Source organism: Pomacea canaliculata, linkage group LG6, assembly GCF_003073045.1.
Source record: "Pomacea canaliculata isolate SZHN2017 linkage group LG6, ASM307304v1, whole genome shotgun sequence".
NCBI classification, from domain to species: Eukaryota; Metazoa; Mollusca; class Gastropoda; order Architaenioglossa; family Ampullariidae; genus Pomacea; species Pomacea canaliculata.
Window position 1 is genome coordinate 111,212 of NC_037595.1, and position 18,969 is coordinate 130,180.

Sequence of the window (18,969 nt, forward strand, 5' to 3'; positions counted from 1 at the left end):
CTCCTGGCTTCAAGTGAAGGGTGGCCTAGTGGTTCAAAGGTTAACTCCACCAATACAGTGAAGGTAGGCTGTCCCAAGTTCAGCTCTCATCTCAGGCACACTGTTCTTTCTCTGCATGTGGCATCTGTTTACAGGGCTGGCTGCCTTACTGTGATATAACCTTAGTTGCTGGCTTGGTGTAAAACACCATTTCCTACAACATCAATCACCAATTCAGGTGATGACATTGGTTGTACAATCTGAACCCTGAAACCAATGCCTAGTTTATGCTCTGGTCATTTCTAGAATGAGGAAACAGCTGAAATTGATGCCAAAATTGGTGTTTTGGGAGTGTTTTAAAAAATGGATTCATAGGGTCGAAAATGTGTTGCAATGGGTTGTTTTCATTCATGTGACACACACATTAGCAACGAGGCACTGTCTGCCATTTTGCTACTGTCACGGTGCAGGATATTCAGGGTCACTGAGTCCTTTTCTTTGTTTATACAGTAATCTTGTCATACTTTAACTTTGTACAGCACTCTTCTCATGCAATATCACTCTTGAATAAGCAAAGAAGAAGGTGGTTTAGAAATGGTTGCTTTTACTTACTGTTTACAGGGTTATTCAGTGAACTAGATGTTGGTTTTCTACTATGTAAACTGACTGGTTCTGACATTAGCTGTTGTCTGCAAGGCTATATGAACTGGATGCTTTTGACAGTAATAGTTGTTGTTGTCCACAGGGTTATGAACCAAAAGCAACAGTTCTGGAAGATACTATCCGTTTTGCCGCCAAGGTCAGTAAGGATCTTTGTGAACATCTTAAGGCAAACTTTTAAATACCCTCAGCAGTCCTGTCAAAGAAGAAGTTGGATTTTGAAGGCATAAAAGGCCCAAGGAGTTATACAAAGTATTTGTAGAATATCTAAGATTGTGCAAGGCCTAAAGAATTTTTGGTGCCAAACACAACAATTCCATACTATTTTTTTTGGATATCATAAATAAACTGTTATCAAGAAAGGCAAGGTTGGAAAATAAACCTACTATCCAAATATTTTTAGGGATTGCATGTAGGTTGATTTTGTGCGTGTATGTGATCTGATTTTATTTTTGTAGAGCGGAGCACAGATCTTGATGACCAACAACCCTGTAGAAGCTGTTTACAGAGCCGATGCAGTTATCACAGACACATGGATCAGCATGGGGCAAGAGAGAGAGAAGAAGGAACGACTTAAGGCTTTTCAGGGCTATCAGGTGTCTCACAAGGTCTATAGCTCTCACCATTCTATTCACCTTGGTTGTTTGTTTGTTTGTTTCTTATACAGGATTATTGCAGAGTTTTGGAAGACTAGAATATTTAAGGGGGAATAGCAGACCATTTTTCAGATCTGGAAAACGTGGAATTTTTAAAATTGTCTGCCTCGGTATGACACTGAGGGCTTGGCAGAAGTCAGATGGACATGCCTTAAGGAAATAGTGAAGGACAAAGCAGTGGTACACTGGCGTGCAACTAAAGACAAGCATGGCATAGGCTTTATTGTATAAATAAAGTGATCAGAGATGTCATCAACTGTTCACCTATTTCCAGCAGGCAGATCTCCATTCACATTTCTGCCTTGCCTCACAATGTCACCAGTCTCCACCAGTCTCCAATTCTAAGCTCCGACTTCCACATATGAAGATAGCAAAGTGGAAAAGTTCTACAATCAGCCAGAAAGGGTCGTAAAAAGAGGACATCCTAGTCATACTTGATGACTGGAGCTCAAAGGGGTATTCATGGTAAGCAGGAATGATGGGGTAATTAGGCCTTAATTCTAACCCTAACCACGAACTAATATCCCTGGAATGCTGGCAGATGATTTTTTCCAGTTAACTGCTAAAATGAGGCATTACACGACATAGCTTTCAGTTTATTCACATTCTTCTTTACGGCTCACCAAGACTAAAAGCGGATCACTTCGCAAGAGGCCAAGAGTGAGTCTTGTCCATCAATACACGTCCTTGCCCTAACCCAGGTGAAACCAGTGATAGGGGCCTAAGATTCCTACAGTTGTAATACTGTCCATGCACACAAGCAATCCAGAACAGCAACTGCACTTTCTAGAGACCATAGTTATGAAGCTATGGCACGCCACTGCCCTAGAGCAAAATGGGGAGATCCAGGGCAGGTGTCGTATTTCAGTAGTTATGAAGTAGTGGCAACACCAGACCCAGGGCTAAAATTAGAGGCAGGTTGTCCCTGTGATATGGGTGGAGCAACTCCTCTGCCCCAGAGCAAAAGAATGAAGAAAATGGCAGTATGTGTGTTTGTATGAACTGCATTTAGAAATAAAGCATAGGAATACGCCATATATCCAGCAACAGACATCAGCTGTTCAAAGAGTTTGCTGACAATGTGATGTTAATGAAACTTGGATTTTGGAAGAATGATCTAGATTTCATGATCAACAGATGATACTACAAAGTGTGTAAAGGTTTCAGCACTTCAAAACATCTTTTCATCATGCCTTTGGAAACAGCAAATAAAAAAAGTTTCTTTCAACCAGTTTAAAAGTAGGAGAGTGTTTGTGTGTATCTTTCAGTTCACATGTAAGGGGTTAGTATTCGGGCCTTCATGAACAAGATTTAGGATTTAGCTTCATGCAGTCACTGTAAAGTCTTTTCATTCAATTCCCTAGAATGATAGTTGATGCCTCCACTTCTAGTTTGCGCTTCCTACATCACACACACACATATGCACACATAGACAGAGAGCATACTTTGACTAGAGTAAAAGGCTACTTAGAATCCACGAGATAAGCCAACAAATCACTTCATGAAAATGAACAAACGTGTACTGAACCCATGTAACATAAACTCTGATGAAAATAATGTCAGTTCTTATTGTCACCCAACGTCATGATGTAATTTTAGGTATTTTAGGCATTCTGATGATCTGATTGAAAATGTCTGCTCAAAATTGAGCCTGTAGAGTGTTTAGAGCCAAAAGTGGTTTTGAAATATGTAAATAGCAAGTACTTTGCAGTACTGGGAAATCCCCTTTTAGTATTACAATGAACAGTGAGGGCTCCAACTAGGTGATAGTAAAAAGGTTGATAAATTTGAACTTGACAGAAACATAAATTTGAGAGAATAAGAAGTGCTGCTAGGATAGTGGTCAGGCACAGGCTGATAAGATATTTTCATTCTTCCTTTATAGCACAAGATTCTACTCTGTCAGCAGTTTACCTTTATTTATGAATGTCATTGAGCAGAAAAATGACCTGGCATTCCCATTAACTTTACAGAGCCACAGGAATTTTGTCTCTCTTGTGTTTTTGTGCGTGTAGTGCACAGAGAGCCTGGCTTTGGTTGAGATACCACACTGTAAAAGCTCACACCCACTGGGGAAGACCATGATCAGACAGTGCAGGATGGGGGTGGCCACTGCAGTCACAGGGGCAGGGAAAGGTTGAGGTTGCTTAGCAAGGCTGTGGAAAAAGAGGGAGATAGTTTCTGGAGCGTTCGAGGGGGATAGGATAACTAGTGTAGCTTATCAGTTGAAGGAGGCTTTTTGGATTTGGAAATGAGAGTGGAGAGACGGCAGGCCAGCCACTGAGTGAAGCTCTTAATAAAATCTACAGTTATGCTGCAATTTCCATCTTTGTTGGGTTCTTGTGCAACTAGCCCACCCCTAGTAGCCATCAGGGACAGACGTGTTGGTTCATATTTATTCTTTTTGTTGTCATTACAGGAGAGTGAGTCTATTTAAATTAGAAGTTTTTGTGAAAATCCTGCTTACATGTTAAGAAGCAGCAAATCTACCAACTCTCAACAATTGCACGTTCTTTCAAGAACAAAGCACAATGATTGCCTTGGGCTGCCTGAATAGCATGTTTTAGTTGACTGGATCAAGGACTTTCATTGGATACAACGTTGAGAAACTCTCACCGACCATGAACAACTGCTGTCTCCAAATGATCTCAGCTATCAAAAATACAGAAAAAAGGATTACCTACCCAAAGGGTAGATGGTCACACCCAGGAAAGAGAAATGCATCAATATTAAATTCAAACGACACTAATGTTTATAAAAATAGAATTCCTCTTTTTCTAATCTAACCCTAACTATATCTCGGGTGATACCTTCAGCCCAGTAGTGTCTTGAGTTTTCTTTCTCTAATTGGCTCAGGCTAGAGTCTCTCAGCAGAGTTTCAGTCTTTCCATCCGATAACTACTAAATGTCAGAATGCCTGTATTTACAGTTAGAAAGTTCTTTCAGAATCCTTCCTTACTCTATACACTAGGCAGGGCACCTTGATGATCGTAACATTAGACGAACACACTCTCTGGGTTGAAGCCACTGGTGGCAACTTGAATTCTGTGTGTTGATGGGTGCAACATTGTATTGGAAGCCTTCCTAACCTCCCACTCTCCTCCAAGGAAATGAAGACTTGTTGGAGTAACGTTAGCATACTGGGTCACCAACGTAGAATGATACCTCCTTCCTTTGCAACTATTGGAAGCCCTACCTTTCGCTCAGTTCATACCAGCTTGATTCTCATGAACACAATGCTTGCTTGCTCCAGAAGATTCGTTAACCTATTCCATTCTAACACACTTTCATTCAAACAAACCTTAGCGAGCCTATGGCTAATGTGCATGGGTCGATCCGTGACAGTACATTAGTAGTGTGTCAGTTTTACATTGCCAGTGGATGTCAGGGTACTTGAATAGACCTGGAAGATTTTTGTTAGCTCATGCTTGTATGAATCCTGTTTATAATTCCTCTTTGCAGTCAAGGATCCACTGATAAAGAGGAAAGTGTGCTAGTCATGAAGGGTTTCTTGGATGATGTTTTCTGACATTGAACAGTGCAGGCGAGAGACATTGCTCTTGATAGACACCCAGTTATTTAAAGGAACTCTTCTTGTTGGTTGATGAAGGATACTGTGCTGCTTGAGTTGGTCATCACACTGCTGTATAACAGTGAAACAAGTGTCAAGTAAAACACGCTGACTGAAAACAGTAACTTGATTTGTGACAGATGATGAAGGAAGCTGGTGCAGACTGGGTGTTTCTCCATTGTCTGCCTCGTAAACAAGAGGAGGTCACTGACGATGTCTTCTACGACCCCGAGAGATCACTTGTTTGGCAAGAGGCTGAGAACCGCAAATGGACTGTGATGGTGAGTGCAGAACATTGAGACAGTCATAGCTTAGTTTTGTGACAGTACTCTCATATCTTGTCAGCCATCCTCTTCTACAAAGTCTATTACTTACATGAAAATAAATAATCAAAGTTTATTATTTTATCATGCTTTATTAGGAATAGGCTTTCGTCCATATAATTTCAGCATTAATAAGCATCTGTTGTCTATTGTCAAAGGAAGTAACTTTTTGAAACAGATGCAGTCACAATGTTGTCAAGGATGCAACACTCACAGCACTAATACACAGAACGCCCATGCATCTTCTTTCAACAACAAGAAACAATGACCTGTCACACCTCCAATCACTTGAAAAACACACTGGCACTTATTCCATTCAAATACTGGTACACTCAGTCACTAAAAACACATTAATCCTCAGCTGAAGAACTTTGCTGGGGTAGATGAGAGAAAAACTCTTCGTCATACACTCATCCAGGGAAAGCGCTAGGGTTTTCCCAGGCAACAATGTCAGTCACACCAATTCTGGCACACTCACAACAGCAAACACCCTTGGGTGGGTCTGAAGGAAAGGTAATGCACTCGGGCTCCCCAACAGATTTGGATACTCTACAATACTTCCTGTAAATTTATTTCTTAATGAATATTTTTCACTATTACAATTATACATTAAACTTCTAGTACCATCGTCAAAATTTCCTTTCCTGGAGAGTTTAAATGTTAGATGGAAAGCATGTTACTCCATTTCCATTTAACTTGCAATGTTTACCCTGAATCAAATTCAACAAATACAAAAGTTTACCTTATCTAGGCACGGAGCTAATTTTTTCATAGGATTCCCTGGGTCATACACCATATCTCAAATTATATCCTGCCTGTTCAGCAGTCTCATAGGGAATGAAACCACTTTGCTCCCTAAACAAAATCGCATGGTAAACTCGTGTGAGCTTTCTGAGCATCCAAGCTACTGCATGGGTTTCATGACCCATGCTACCATTTACCCAGCTCACACAGCACTTTGGGGGGGGGGGGGTTAATTGAGATTCCTGAAAAATTTAATAGTTTCTTTTAGTGCCTATAAGCATTAAAGTAATAGTAAAATATAATAACATTGTTATAAATCCATAATAGTAAATAATAAAATTGTTTTAAAAGGAGGGGAGGTAATATTTCAGTATCCCACTTGCCCTGAAGATTCAAACGTTAGAGCTGGTGGGTGCAGGTATCTTTATTCGCTGTCAGTGGACAGTTTATTCCTTGTTGCTCCTTTGAGGAGCATAGGGCTGCAACAACACCTTGCCAGCGGACCCAGTTTTGGGCAGCCCACTTCAGTTGGGCCCATGTGGTTCCGATGTCCTTGGCCTCGCTCTCTTTTGTTCTTTTCCAAGTCTGGTCTCCCAACTCCCCTCTTCACCTGAGGGTTCCAGTCAAGTGCCTGCTTGGCAGTGGTGTCAGCTGGTTTGCACAGGGTGTGTCTATCCAGCCCCATTTGCACTTTTTGATGTCTTGGCTAGTGACATTCTGGTTGGTTCTTGTCCACAGGCTGCTGTTGGAGATCTTTTCAGGCCATCTTATTCCTAGGATATGGCGTAGGCATCGGTTGGTAAACGTCTGCAGTTTGTTGTTGATGGTCAGTGGACAGTACCAGGAAGAAATTTGGCAGCTCACCACTTGCTTTAATGCCCACGATTTACAGAACTCTTCATCTAACTTCCAATCTCACATGTAAGACTCTCTAAAACCCAATTTTAATTTTCCTAGCCAAGAGAAAATCGCCCCACTGTGTAGTTCCTGGTTTATTTACATTCTCCGCTGTCAGGTGCCATGGTGTACTCGATCCAGTTGATGCGTGGCAAGTCAAGTGGCATGGGGCATGCACTTGGCTGAAGCACAACCAAATACTCATGTGAGAAAGGCTGATGTCCACCATGTGAGCCACCGTGATGTTTGGCATTGTCCTAGTATGGAAAAGATGAAACCTGTTGAAGCAGCAAGAAGCAGCACACAAGACACCCAGAATATACATAAAACGAAGCCATCCATCTTTGCAGTCTTGTATTACCAGTCACTATGCAAAGGACTCACTAAACTAAGAAATAGTAATTAAAAAGCTGGAAAAGCTGGAGCTCTCTTAATGGGATCGAATCAAGAAGAGTCGCATCGCTTACTAACCAAATAGGAGCTTACTTTTGTATGTCTGTTATCACCTGTGCTGTTCAACATTCTCTTACAAAAAATCATGTGTGGAAAGCTCAATGACCACCACACTTCCATTTCCATCAGTAAAAGGCCAACTTACAACCTAAACTTTGCAAATGACAGATTTGTTAGCAGGCATGAACAAAGAGCTGTAAGATCACACCAACAGATTGACAGTTCGAACCCATAAGAAAGAAACCAGCACTGATGAGAGCAAAGTCATGGGTATTGGGGATAGCAGAGCAGAGATCTACATAAATGAGATAAGCTCACAGAGGTAAGCAGCTTTAAGTACTTGGGAGCCACCCTCTCCAAGGACAGAAGCCCCACAACACATATCCACATCAGGATCGTGACAACAACAGTGGCAATGGCTAAGCTGAATAGGGTCTGTTGCAGCCATAACGTCAGGTTTACTATCAAGTATAACCTGTCCAAGTTCCGATACTACTTCATAAATGTGAAAAGTGAACTCTGCTTGGTGGAGAGAAGAAACCAGGCAATCAATGACGTGCCTGAGGAGGCTGCTCTCCATCTCATACAGAGAACATAGAACTGCTTTGTACAGAGCATGGTTGCTACAGTCATAGGACACCAGAATCCCTACTTGCAAAAGCCTAGCAGTGTAAGCTGGTCCAGTTTGGCCAGGTAACCCAGTATGACACCTTGTTAAAGACTGACCTTCAAGGTGCCTTGGGAAGCGGTTAATGTCACAGTGACACAGTGACCAGAGAAAGATCTGGTAAAGGAATGTGAAGGAGTGGACTGGTTGTCCTGTGCAAAACCTGCTCACTGTTGTTCAAAACAGGCAAACAGGCATGAGTGGCGCCTCTATCCATGGGCTCCCCTCCCCAACAACTGATGGTGGTCAAGGGATGAATGAATGACTTTCCCTGACCTGTCATCAACCCACTTCATCTTTTATGTACGAACAAGCAGCCACCCCCCAACCAGTACAACCTGGCTGAAACACACCTGGAACATGAAATACCCAGAAAGTATACCTCTTTGTTGCACTGTGTTCACACCTCTATCCAGTCTGGCCAGTGGCCATTCATGGAATGGTTTCTGAGTATTCAAGCATAGAATGGTTATGCTGGTCAACAAGCTTTTACAAAAGTCATGTTACTAAAATAAATTTATCATTTCTTATCAATTTTTTTGGTTATCTGCAATAATTATTGTGTACATCACAAAATGCATGGTAATAGTATGATCTCTGGTTAACACCTGTAAAAAATCAAGCCATAGACTACGTCTTAGATTTCTCTGCCTGTCTCTTGTTCACCTATTTGGGAGCATCTCTGGGGAGTGTCCAGCAGTAGTCAGCCAGCATGGTAGTGGATAATTTTCCCTGCTATCTTTTTTCCATTGTTGCCATATTTTGATGAAAACATTGGCCATGTTTATCACTAACAGTACCACAGTTGTCAGGAAAGAAATCTGGATGGGAATGAAGGAAGCAGATCTTTAAAGCCATATTGCAACCAAGTTTCTGATACTGCATCAGCATGTCTTCTACTAAGTTCCTTGTAGTTTTCTGTCCTATTATTCCCAAGAAAGTTTGTAGACACTAGGCAAAAAGATTTCCATGCTTGTTTTACATCACCCTGCAGCAAGTTGTTAAACCAGTCATCTTTGAAGAGCTCTCAAATCTGAGGACCCACAAAAACTTCCCTCTTTAATCTTTGCCTTGCTGAGTAGAGGGACTTTTTTATGTAGGCATTGGAAAGCTGGCGAAGTCCAGTTTATGGCTTTCACGAAGCTTTTTATTAAACCTAGTTTGATGTGAAGGGGTGGTAGCAGAATTTCGTGAGCCTCCACAAGCGCTGGGTGCTGGATATTCTTCTCTCCAACTGCTACAATTTTTGTCTGCGCATCCATTCCTTCTGGTTGTAGGGCAGTTCCATTGCTCGGCTATCCCGCTCACATAAAAAACATGTATTTGGTATATCCCTGCTGCAGTCCCGTTAAAAGGGCAACTATTTTCAAATCACCAGGGATATGCCAGCTGTACTTGTTATACTCAAAGGAGTTTAGTAGCTGCTTAAAGTTGTTGTAAGGCTCTTTCATGTGGACAGCATCCACTACTGGAATAGCTCAAAGACGAAACCAAAAGCACAGCCTTAAGAATCGGCTTGGAAGAGTCTACAAAATAGTCTCCATTCTTGTGGGTCATGAGTGATTTCTAAGGCATTGAGGCCCTCAGTATTGGAACAGAATACCAGATAACTTTCCTTTCTGAAGAAAGGCTCCAGCTGCTGGTGGCGCTTTTAATATGAAGTAATTGTGACATCTTCTAGAAGATTTTATTGTTGGAGTCATGAACCTTGCAATTCTGCATGAACCTTGCAATTCTGCCTTGTTCTTGGATAAGTCAAACACAAACCAAGTCATTTAGTTCTTCCTGTGTTATTGTGTGTTGGGGTTGATGTTGTACCACAGTGAAAATCTGGATTACTGCATGCTGACTGACCAGGAGAACAAGTTGGCTAGCCCTTGTCCTCATCAGCTGAATCGAGAATATTGTGCTGGAGATTCTGGAATAGGAAGCCCCTCACCATGTGGAACTGGTCACAATGCAGACGGAATGTTGGGGTAGACTGTTCTTGATTTCTTTTGCTTTGTTATCCTGCCGGAAAGAGGAAGAACCAAGCAGAAGTAACAGTCATTTGTGTGATTGCTTGGCAATCTCCACACCATGGGGACTGCAAGTGGCATTGATGGTTTTTGGTCATTCAACCACTGTGACAGCTGTGTTGTACATGTAGCTCAGCATATATGCCATGTGGGGCCCAAGGATTCTCTTGGTCACCAATCTTGCATCCAAAGTAAAGATGATGTGTTTTCTTCACTTGAGAAGTCCTACTGGATACATTTACACAGTGAAACATAGAAAATGAACTATATGAAATACCTTCAAAATGAGAGGCAAGAAAAATTTTTCATTGTTATATTAGTGATCAGCACACCAAGATACTACAGATTAGGACCTTTTTAAGTCCGTAATAATTTCAGCGTTCAGCAATGTTTCCAAACATTCAGGCTTAGAATGGTTACTGGGCATTCCAGCTTGGAATAATTACTGGGTATTCAGGCATTGAATGGTTACTGGGCTTTCAGGTTTGGTCACAGGTGCAGTCGTCCTATGGCACATGTAAAAGCCCTTGTCCTCTTCTGATGTTTGAAAAAGTGAAAACAATTTGAGATTTTCATCATTTATTATCAATGGTATTATTTCTGTAATATGTTATAATGTTACATTCATTCAAAACATCGTGTGTCTTTTTAATATTTGCTAAACAAATTTCTGCCAGTTAGATTTGAATGAACCTTTAGAAACCATAGCAATTCTGATACTTGCTTAAAATAGCACTAACCTCAGCTTGGCCTTAATAGTAACTGCCTGTTTTATTTCTGTGGTGGTAGAACTTAAAAAAATTACCATTCCTTGTCTAATTTCACAAGACAACAATTTGCATCGATCAGACAGTTGTTAACCTGTATGTGCAATTTCTTACTAAATAGAAAAGAGAAAGTTTTATTGAGTACTGGAGTATGTTTAAACTTCCGTGACAGTGGACAGAACATAACATTGATGATAGTGATACTTCTTGCTGAACAGAAAGTAGGAAATGGTAATTAGGGTTGTTATTTTGTGCAGGCTGTACTGCTACATCTACTGACAGACTATGTGCCAACAACACCACGACCATGCTTTATGAGAGGTGCGCTGGAGTATTGAGGGGTTTTTTTTTGCTCCACACAAAATGAGCCTGATTGTTAACTTCATATTGAATGCTCTTCACTTTAAAACAAGTTTACATCTACCAGCAGTTCATCTATAATTGGAAAGGGGAAATCTTGAATGACATTTCCATATTTTTATCGTCTCCTGGTAAATAGCGTTTCTTTCATGTCCACAAAAACTCGTAGCTTTCATTTGTTATTAACCTGTCTAGGGAAATACCAAGTGCCTGACAATCTTTTATTTGTGATGCCTTCATAAATAGACTAACTGACAAGTTACTCATTGTGTTCAAGTAGTAAAGGCTTTTAACTCTTCCGTCATTTATTTTTTATATGTTTGCCAGTGGAAAATAAAAAAAAAAAAAGCTGTTACGTGCTGGAAATAATCCATCTTCACTTATTCAGTTTTACTTGTTACAAATTTGACAGTGTTCTGTAATGGTCCTTTTCTGTCAAATACATTTCTTCTGTTACCAAACATTATGGTCAAAGTATGCATTTGGTTTTCTTTGGAGAGGGGATACAGTGATCCTTCAAAAGACAAGCAATAGGTTTGGTAGCTACAAAACACAAACAAGTCATTGTCAAATTATTATATCAATCAAATATGCAGAAACAGCTTACTTGCACGTAACATAACTAAGCAGAAACAAAACCCAGCTATAAGCATGCAACATGGTTTTCAACAAAGTTCTCTTTTGTATTTAAAGAACTAGTGGGAGGCAAATTTTTATTGCATGATCAGGTAAATCTCTATGCAAGATATTTACCTAATTTGGGTGAACATCCTCTCTTCTGTTCTCAAGGTACAAGCCTACAAACATCAACATGCACAGAAAGATGTCAACAACACAGACATCAGATTAGTACATGGATATGTTTACACTGATGGCTCAGCCCATGGGAAAACATGTTTCAATTAAGTATATCTGGATATAAATGTGATGTCTGTATTGTTGACCTCTTTCTGTGCATAGTAATGCTTGTAGGCATCTAAGGCCCTACCATATTCAAACGTAAGCTGAAGTCTGCATACAAATTCCAAATATACCTATATATTTCCTCAATGCACATACCATCACATATTTTTTTTAAATGAAGCAAAAAAGTAACCAAATTGGCAATGCTAGCATAAAATTGTTTCACAACCAATTAACTCTCACTATACGGCGCCCTTGATTTTGAAAATACAAGATTGAATGCCGCCGCACATATAATAACACTCAGTATATTTTCAAACTTTACGTTAAAAGTTATTTTATTATTTTAGGAGTACTAAAAATGAATAAAAAATATGTTCTCTGATAAAAGAGAATGTGGAAGAAGATAAAGAAATTATTTTATTTCTACAAACAATGCAACCACGGTTTAAGACAAAGACATGCAAGTTGAATTCTTGTTTACTTTTTATAATTGCTAACAGTTACTAATAACGACTCAAATAATGCATCTTGCATTAATTTTTATGAAAAGAAATTTCACGGTGACTGCATTTATAAGACCTAGACCATTTTTGTTATTATACACTTGAAAAGAAAGTTTTTGTGTGATAGCCCAAAATAAAGCAGACTGAAGAATGAGGCATGAACAGACAAATTGATTGACATTAATGCTTCCCAGAGTAGGAAACAACTTGATTGGGCAAGATGCAGAGATTTCAATTTGCTTACAGAAAGCAAACATCTTCATAGCTATAGCTCAGTTGCGTCGATACATCCATATTGAATGAAGTGCACAATTCAAAATTAAATTTTTGTGTACTTTTTATTTTTTTTATTTTTTTTTATACTTTTACCAGATTTGTATAAATGAATTTGTGTACTGCAAGTTGCATATGGTAAGACCTTACTGTATTCTCCAGTCATCGGTACCCTCCATGAGACATAACCTTCTGTCATCAGTACCCTCCATGAGCTGTAACATTGTGTCACCAGTACTCTATGAGACATAACATTTTCATCAGGGACATAACCTCGTATCATCAACATTCTAGACCTTGAATCCATATTTATGGGTATTTGGGGTATTTGTTATTTACAATCAAGTTCGTTGAAGGGATAAATATCCTTGAAGCCAGTATGAGCATGGTGTTTTCTGATCTGCAGGCAACTGAGGATCATCTTGTGATGACGGTTTGTATTCTCCAGACTCGGCTACTGCTTATATAGTGGGGCATGAGAACATCTTCCTTCACACATTATACAGTCTTTGCAGTTTCTGCTGAGGTGATTGGACGCTTCACTTTGTGCAACTTACCCACTCCCAGCTGAAAGAGTGACAAAAAAATAACAATAAAGAACTTCCATAACTGGAATAATTATACTTTAATGAGGATCTATTGGAGGACAAATTTAGTGCCAGCAGTTGGGGTAATTGCAGTACCAATAGTGTATGTTGAAGTTGTTTTGATTAATCCAAGGATACAAGGTTACCATCTGGGTTTGAAGCACAAGGGATGTCCAAGAGAGATGAATGAGACATCCATATGGCAAAAAGAAATGATGTTAAAGGGTGATAAGCCAAGATTGCAATGGTACCATCTGAGTTGTGGTTCATGAAGAATATCCTAAAGGAAAGACAAAACATCCATGTTGCATTCCAAAATATGATGCATTGAATAAAGGTACAGGACCTTGATTCAGTTTGTTGGCTGTAAGGAACACACATGAGGTGCTACTATAACAGGGCATCATGATTTCAATATTGTGTCCAAAAGCGGTTTGACTGGATAATGGTGCATCAAATACATGCAGTGATAAGGGTCCTTGCTCTTCATTACTGGCTTCTCAGAACATGAGCCACTGACATGACGGAGGCAACTCCCAGCTAACAAATGATATGCATTCTATACATAATCGTTTGCCCCTCTGAGTATCTGAAGCTAACTTCTGAACTTAAACGTAACAGATGGTCAATACATTTTGGACATCATTAACACCTTCCTGTTGACTGTAATTATGCTAGACTCCCTCAAAATCGCAGAGGCGGTTCGGTGGCGCAACGGTTAGTGCCTCTCACCAATGCAGTGAAGATTGGCTGTCCTGGGTTCAACTCTCGTCTCGGGCACGCTGTTCTTTCTCTGCACGTAGCAACTGTTTACATGGCTGACTGCCTTGCCGTAATGTAGCCTTAGTTGCTGGCACAGCGTAAAACACCCCCCCCCCCCAAAAAAAAAAAAATATCCCCTTTGTGTGCCCCAACCTGAAAAAATCCAGTCTTGATGCAAAGAAGCTTAAAAGGTGCTGTCCCATTCTAACCTGACATTATCTTCTGCTTTATATGTCAATTTACCTATGGTCTCTATTGCAGTACACAATATTTGTCTGCCTAACCTTGGACCTAGTTAATGCCACTGGTAATGGTGCTTGTTCTTCTTAATCTGTTCACCACATTTGATACAACTCTTTCTTGGTTTTAGAGCTACTTCCATGACCCGGATCTGAGAAGGATATCAGCTCCCATTCTTCTCATTAACCCTCGACACTAGTTAGTGAGTCTCTGTCACCAGTGAGTGCCATGACCTCCACCATTTCCCCTGCGCAGATGGCATGCAATTATACAGCAGCTCTTCACTGACAGAATTGCTGAATTTCTTTTCTCCACCACACCTGCTTTTCCAGCATCAGAGGTGGATGACAAAGAACAAACTAAAGTTGAACCATGAAAAGACAGAAGCGCTGCTCGGTGGCACTAGACTTGATACCATCTCCACCAGTCTGTCCGACGCTATGGTCCACTTTCATCTAGTGTCAAAAATTACTGTCTTTCTGGACTCCACTATCTCTATGCAGACCAACATAACTTTGGTTCAGTGTTTCTTTCATGCTGACACCTTTCCACTATCCACCAGTACTTGATTCATGAGGCAAGCTGGTCGTTTTCTTCTTACTCTCCCCCCTCCCCTCCTGGACAAATGTAACTCCCTTTTGCTGGCCCGTGTGATCACTACACTCCACAACCTTCAATGTGTCTAGAATACCTTTGCCTGCCTGGTGCTACAGAAGTGTGCTAGACCATGTTACATACCCGCCTTTCCATACTTTACTAACTTTACAGGCTGCCAATCACAAACTACATTACTTGCTGGATTGCCTATGTACAAATGCCTCAATGACATTTCTTTCTGCTTCAACATCTAGTCTTCATCCAGCATAGTTTTGCTGAGCATCTGATACTCTTTGGCTTCACCAAACGGGTCAGCTGGCCAGAATGCACTCATCTTTACTGGTCCATGTGCTGAGGACATTCTCCACTTGCCCTTCACAAGGTCGCCTCTTTAGATGGTTTGGCAGCAGCCTAACCCTCATCTCTTTAAAATACTTACATATTTGCTAGCAGCTGACCTCAACAGTGCCTTAAACCATTTCACAGGATCAATGCACTATAGGTCTCCTAATATTAGTACTAACAATTATGCGCTTCTTGAAGGCACTGGCAACGAACTGCCACAAGATACTACACCATTCTGTCACTAGCGACACTTTCAGTTATTGAGCAAGATGGAGTCCTAGATGGACTTTGATTGTATGATTGAAGCTTTTTTGGGGGGCAATCCTGTTTCTGCTATTATTGGAAAGCTCACAGTACAACAGATGATGGGGAAAAGGGTTGACCTCTCTGACAATTAACTGACAATGATGTCCTCTCTGACAATTAACTAGTTCTGCTGGATGGCAGCTCTTGCAAGGTGTCACAGACCCAATAGCAGGCGTGGGCGATTAGTTTTCCCAAGGGGCCGCAAGAGAAATTGGGATGGTTTTAGAGGGCCGGACTAATATAGTTAACTCAGTTTTACCCAAGTAAAAGTCACTGGATTTGCTGTTGCTCACTGAGACGTGGCTTAGGGAGGCTGGAGATGAATTTGTTATTAGGCAAATCACTCCTGTGGGATATTCGTTCATTCACAATCCCAGGTCTGGAGATAGATGTGGTGGTGGGATTGCTGCTGTATACAAGAAATCCGTGCTTCTGAGGCCGTTGGTGTCAGAAACGTTCAAGACTTTTGAGTCACTCAGTTTTGCCCTCACTCGTGGTTCACTGACGTTTCATGTCTTGCTTCTATATCGCCCTCCTTACTCTAGAAACAACAAAGTGACTAATTCAGCGTTCTGTGAAGAGTTTATTCCCCTGGTCTCCAACCTAGCTGCTGCCAACAAATACTTGTTAATTCTTGGAGATGTGAATCTTCATTTTGATGTGCCATCTGACCCTGATACGAAGAGACTTTGTCAGCTGTTGGATTCCCTTGATCTTGTTCAACATGTCAACTCCCCTACCCACTGTAAGGGTCACACCTTGGACTGGGTTATTGCGAGACCTGGCCATCACACTGTTAGGTCTATTGTTGTGGAAGACTTGCAACTTTCGGATCATTTTCTTGTGTTGTTTACTACCAGCATGTCAAGGCCTGGCTTACCGAGAAAGACTGTGTACACTAGAAATGTGCGGGGCATGGATTCTGATTCTTTTCGTACTGAACTTCAGCGTTCTGCTCTCCTGGTCTCCCCTCCTGACAATGTGGATGAGCTTGTGGCTCTGTACAACAGCACCCTGACTGCTCTTCTTGACAAGTTTGCGCCTGTGAAAAAGAGGTGCATTACTGAGCGTCCTGATACCGCGTGGTTTACTCCAGAGGTACGCCGAGCCAAGAAGGTCAGGCGTCAGGCGGAGCGCAGATGGCGCAAGAGTAGACTGGAGGTGGATCGTCAGATTTATCGCCATACAAGGAGCCAGTGTTCAGCCATCATTGTCAAAGCTAGGTCGCGGTATGTTATGAATATTCTAAGCTCTGCAGTTTCTGATTCTCGCAAGATGTTCGCAGTTGTGAATGGTCTCCTGGGTAAAGATGTGACTCAGCCTGTTCTTCCAGAGATGGATGATCAGATCGCTGCCAGTACACTAAGTGCTTACTTTGAAGACAAGATAAAGACCATCATGGACAGCTTCAGTGATTCGGTTGCTACTGTGGAGCAAACCAGTGACTTGTTTTGTGGCATGCCCCTCTCTAACTTTCAACCAGTGACAGAGGATGAACTATTGAAATTAGTTCGGCGTTGTCGCCCAACCACGTCTGTGGATGATCCTATCCCCACTAGTGTTCTTCTCCAGCACCTTGACATTCTACTTCCTGTACTAGTTCGCATAGTCAATGCTAGCCTTTTCTCTGCCTCTGTACCCAGACAATTTAAAACAGCTGTGATCAAGCCTATCTTAAAGAAGCACAACTTGGACCCTAGCTTGTGTAAAAACTATAGACCTGTTTCGAATTTGCCTTTTGTTTCGAAACTTGTGGAGCGTGTCGTTGCTCAGCAGTTGACATTCCACCTGGACCGCTACAGCTTATTGGATAAATTCCAGTCGGCGTATAGACCCAAGCACAGCTGTGAGACAGCCCTTCTGTCTTATGAACGATCTTCTGTGCAGTGCGGATGCAGGGAAAGTGACTCTTGTGGTCCTCCTTGATCTGAGTGCGGCCTTCGATGTCATTGATCACTTCACTCTACTGACTCGTCTCCAAATGGAGGTGGGCATTGGTGGTTCCGCCTTGCAGTGGTTCCATTCCTACCTCAGTGATCGCACACAAAGGGTGATGGTCAATCAAGCTTCTTCAGTGACAGTTCCACTGCTGTGCGGTGTCCCGCAGGGCTCTGTTTTGGGCCCGGTTCTATTTTCTATTTATACATCTCAGCTTGGTCCTCTCATTCAGAAGCATAATGTGAACCGTAAGATGTTTGCAGATGACACTGAACTCTATTTTTCATTTAGTACTGACAGTGAGTCGGTGCGTGAGGCAGTTTGTGCTGTAGAAGATTGTTGCTTAGAGGTCAAGTCATGGATGCTGAGGAATAAACTCAAGCTTAATGATGAGAAGACAGAGGCGATGCTATGTGGTTCCAAGCTTAGCCTTAGTAAAGTCTCTCTAGACTCCATCCAAGTGGGTCAAGCTAGAATTCCTCTCTCCAGCTCCGTACGGAACCTTGGACTCTATGTTGACAATCTTCTAACTATGTCTGATCATGTCAGTTCTGTAGTCAAGGCATGTTATTTCCATATCCGCACACTTGGACGACTCCGACCCAGTCTTAATAAGAAGACTGCAAATGCAGTTGCTGTGTCCCTCATCGGTTCTACATTAGACTATGCCAACAGCTGCCTCTGGGGGATTTCAAAGAGCGAGTTGTCGAGGCTACAGCGAGTGCAAAATACGGCTGCGAGGATAGTGGCAGGAAAGAAAACAACTGACCATATTACTCCTGTACTTCGTGACCTACATTGGCTTCCTGTGGAGAAGCGAATTGAGCACAAATTGTTAACCTTAACATATGGCTGTCTTCACGACCTTGCGCCTGTCTATCTGCAAGAACTCATTCGCTGTTACCAACCCCAGCGGAACCTTCGTTCAGCAGCACACTTCAGACTTGAACGACCGAGTGTTCAGTCAGGGAATGCTAATAAGAAGACTGCGGGTTTCAGATCCTTCTCCAATGTAGCCCCGCTTTTGTGGAACTCGCTTCCCCTCTCGACCAAGGAGTCTGATAGTATTGGATCTTTCAAGAAAAATCTGAAGACTCACTTGTTTAAACTTTTTTGAAGTTTTCATTTGACCTGCAGTTTGGTGGCTGCTGGGATCACCGCGCATTGAGCGCATCTTTGTGATGCGGATACTGGCGCGCTATAAAACTACATCATCATCATCATCATACCCAATACTGTATATATAGTATATATACCGGCGGGCGGGCCGGTCAGAGACAGGAGGCGGGCCGGCATTTGCCCAGGTCTGCCCAATAGCAATCCCCTACCCCTCTTAAAACTGTTGTGTGTAGTAAGATCGCAGGTTGCAAGGTTGCTAAGAATGTTTCTGGTGTTTGTGCTTAAGTTTTATGATGAT

General features: G+C 41.6%; 1 protein-coding gene across 3 annotated transcripts in view; it reads left to right on the plus strand.

Moving 5' to 3' along the window:
• The window catches only part of LOC112567045 (ornithine carbamoyltransferase, mitochondrial-like), a 29,301-nt gene extending 12,896 nt beyond the window's left edge, over nt 1-16,405 (plus strand). The window contains exons 7-11 of one of the 3 annotated variants that reach the window (XM_025243536.1): nt 725-778; nt 1,098-1,247; nt 5,007-5,147; nt 10,993-11,056; nt 11,885-11,982. In XM_025243536.1, coding sequence (XP_025099321.1) covers nt 725-778; nt 1,098-1,247; nt 5,007-5,147; nt 10,993-11,056; nt 11,885-11,967 — 492 coding nt within the window. In that variant the 3' untranslated portion in view covers nt 11,968-11,982. Of the gene's footprint in view, nt 1-724; nt 779-1,097; nt 1,248-5,006; nt 5,148-10,992; nt 11,557-11,884; nt 11,983-13,183 lie in introns of those variants that run through there. The other 2 variants (XM_025243538.1, XM_025243537.1) reach the window with 2 other exon arrangements.
• The last annotated feature ends 2,564 nt before the right edge of the window (nt 16,406-18,969 follow it).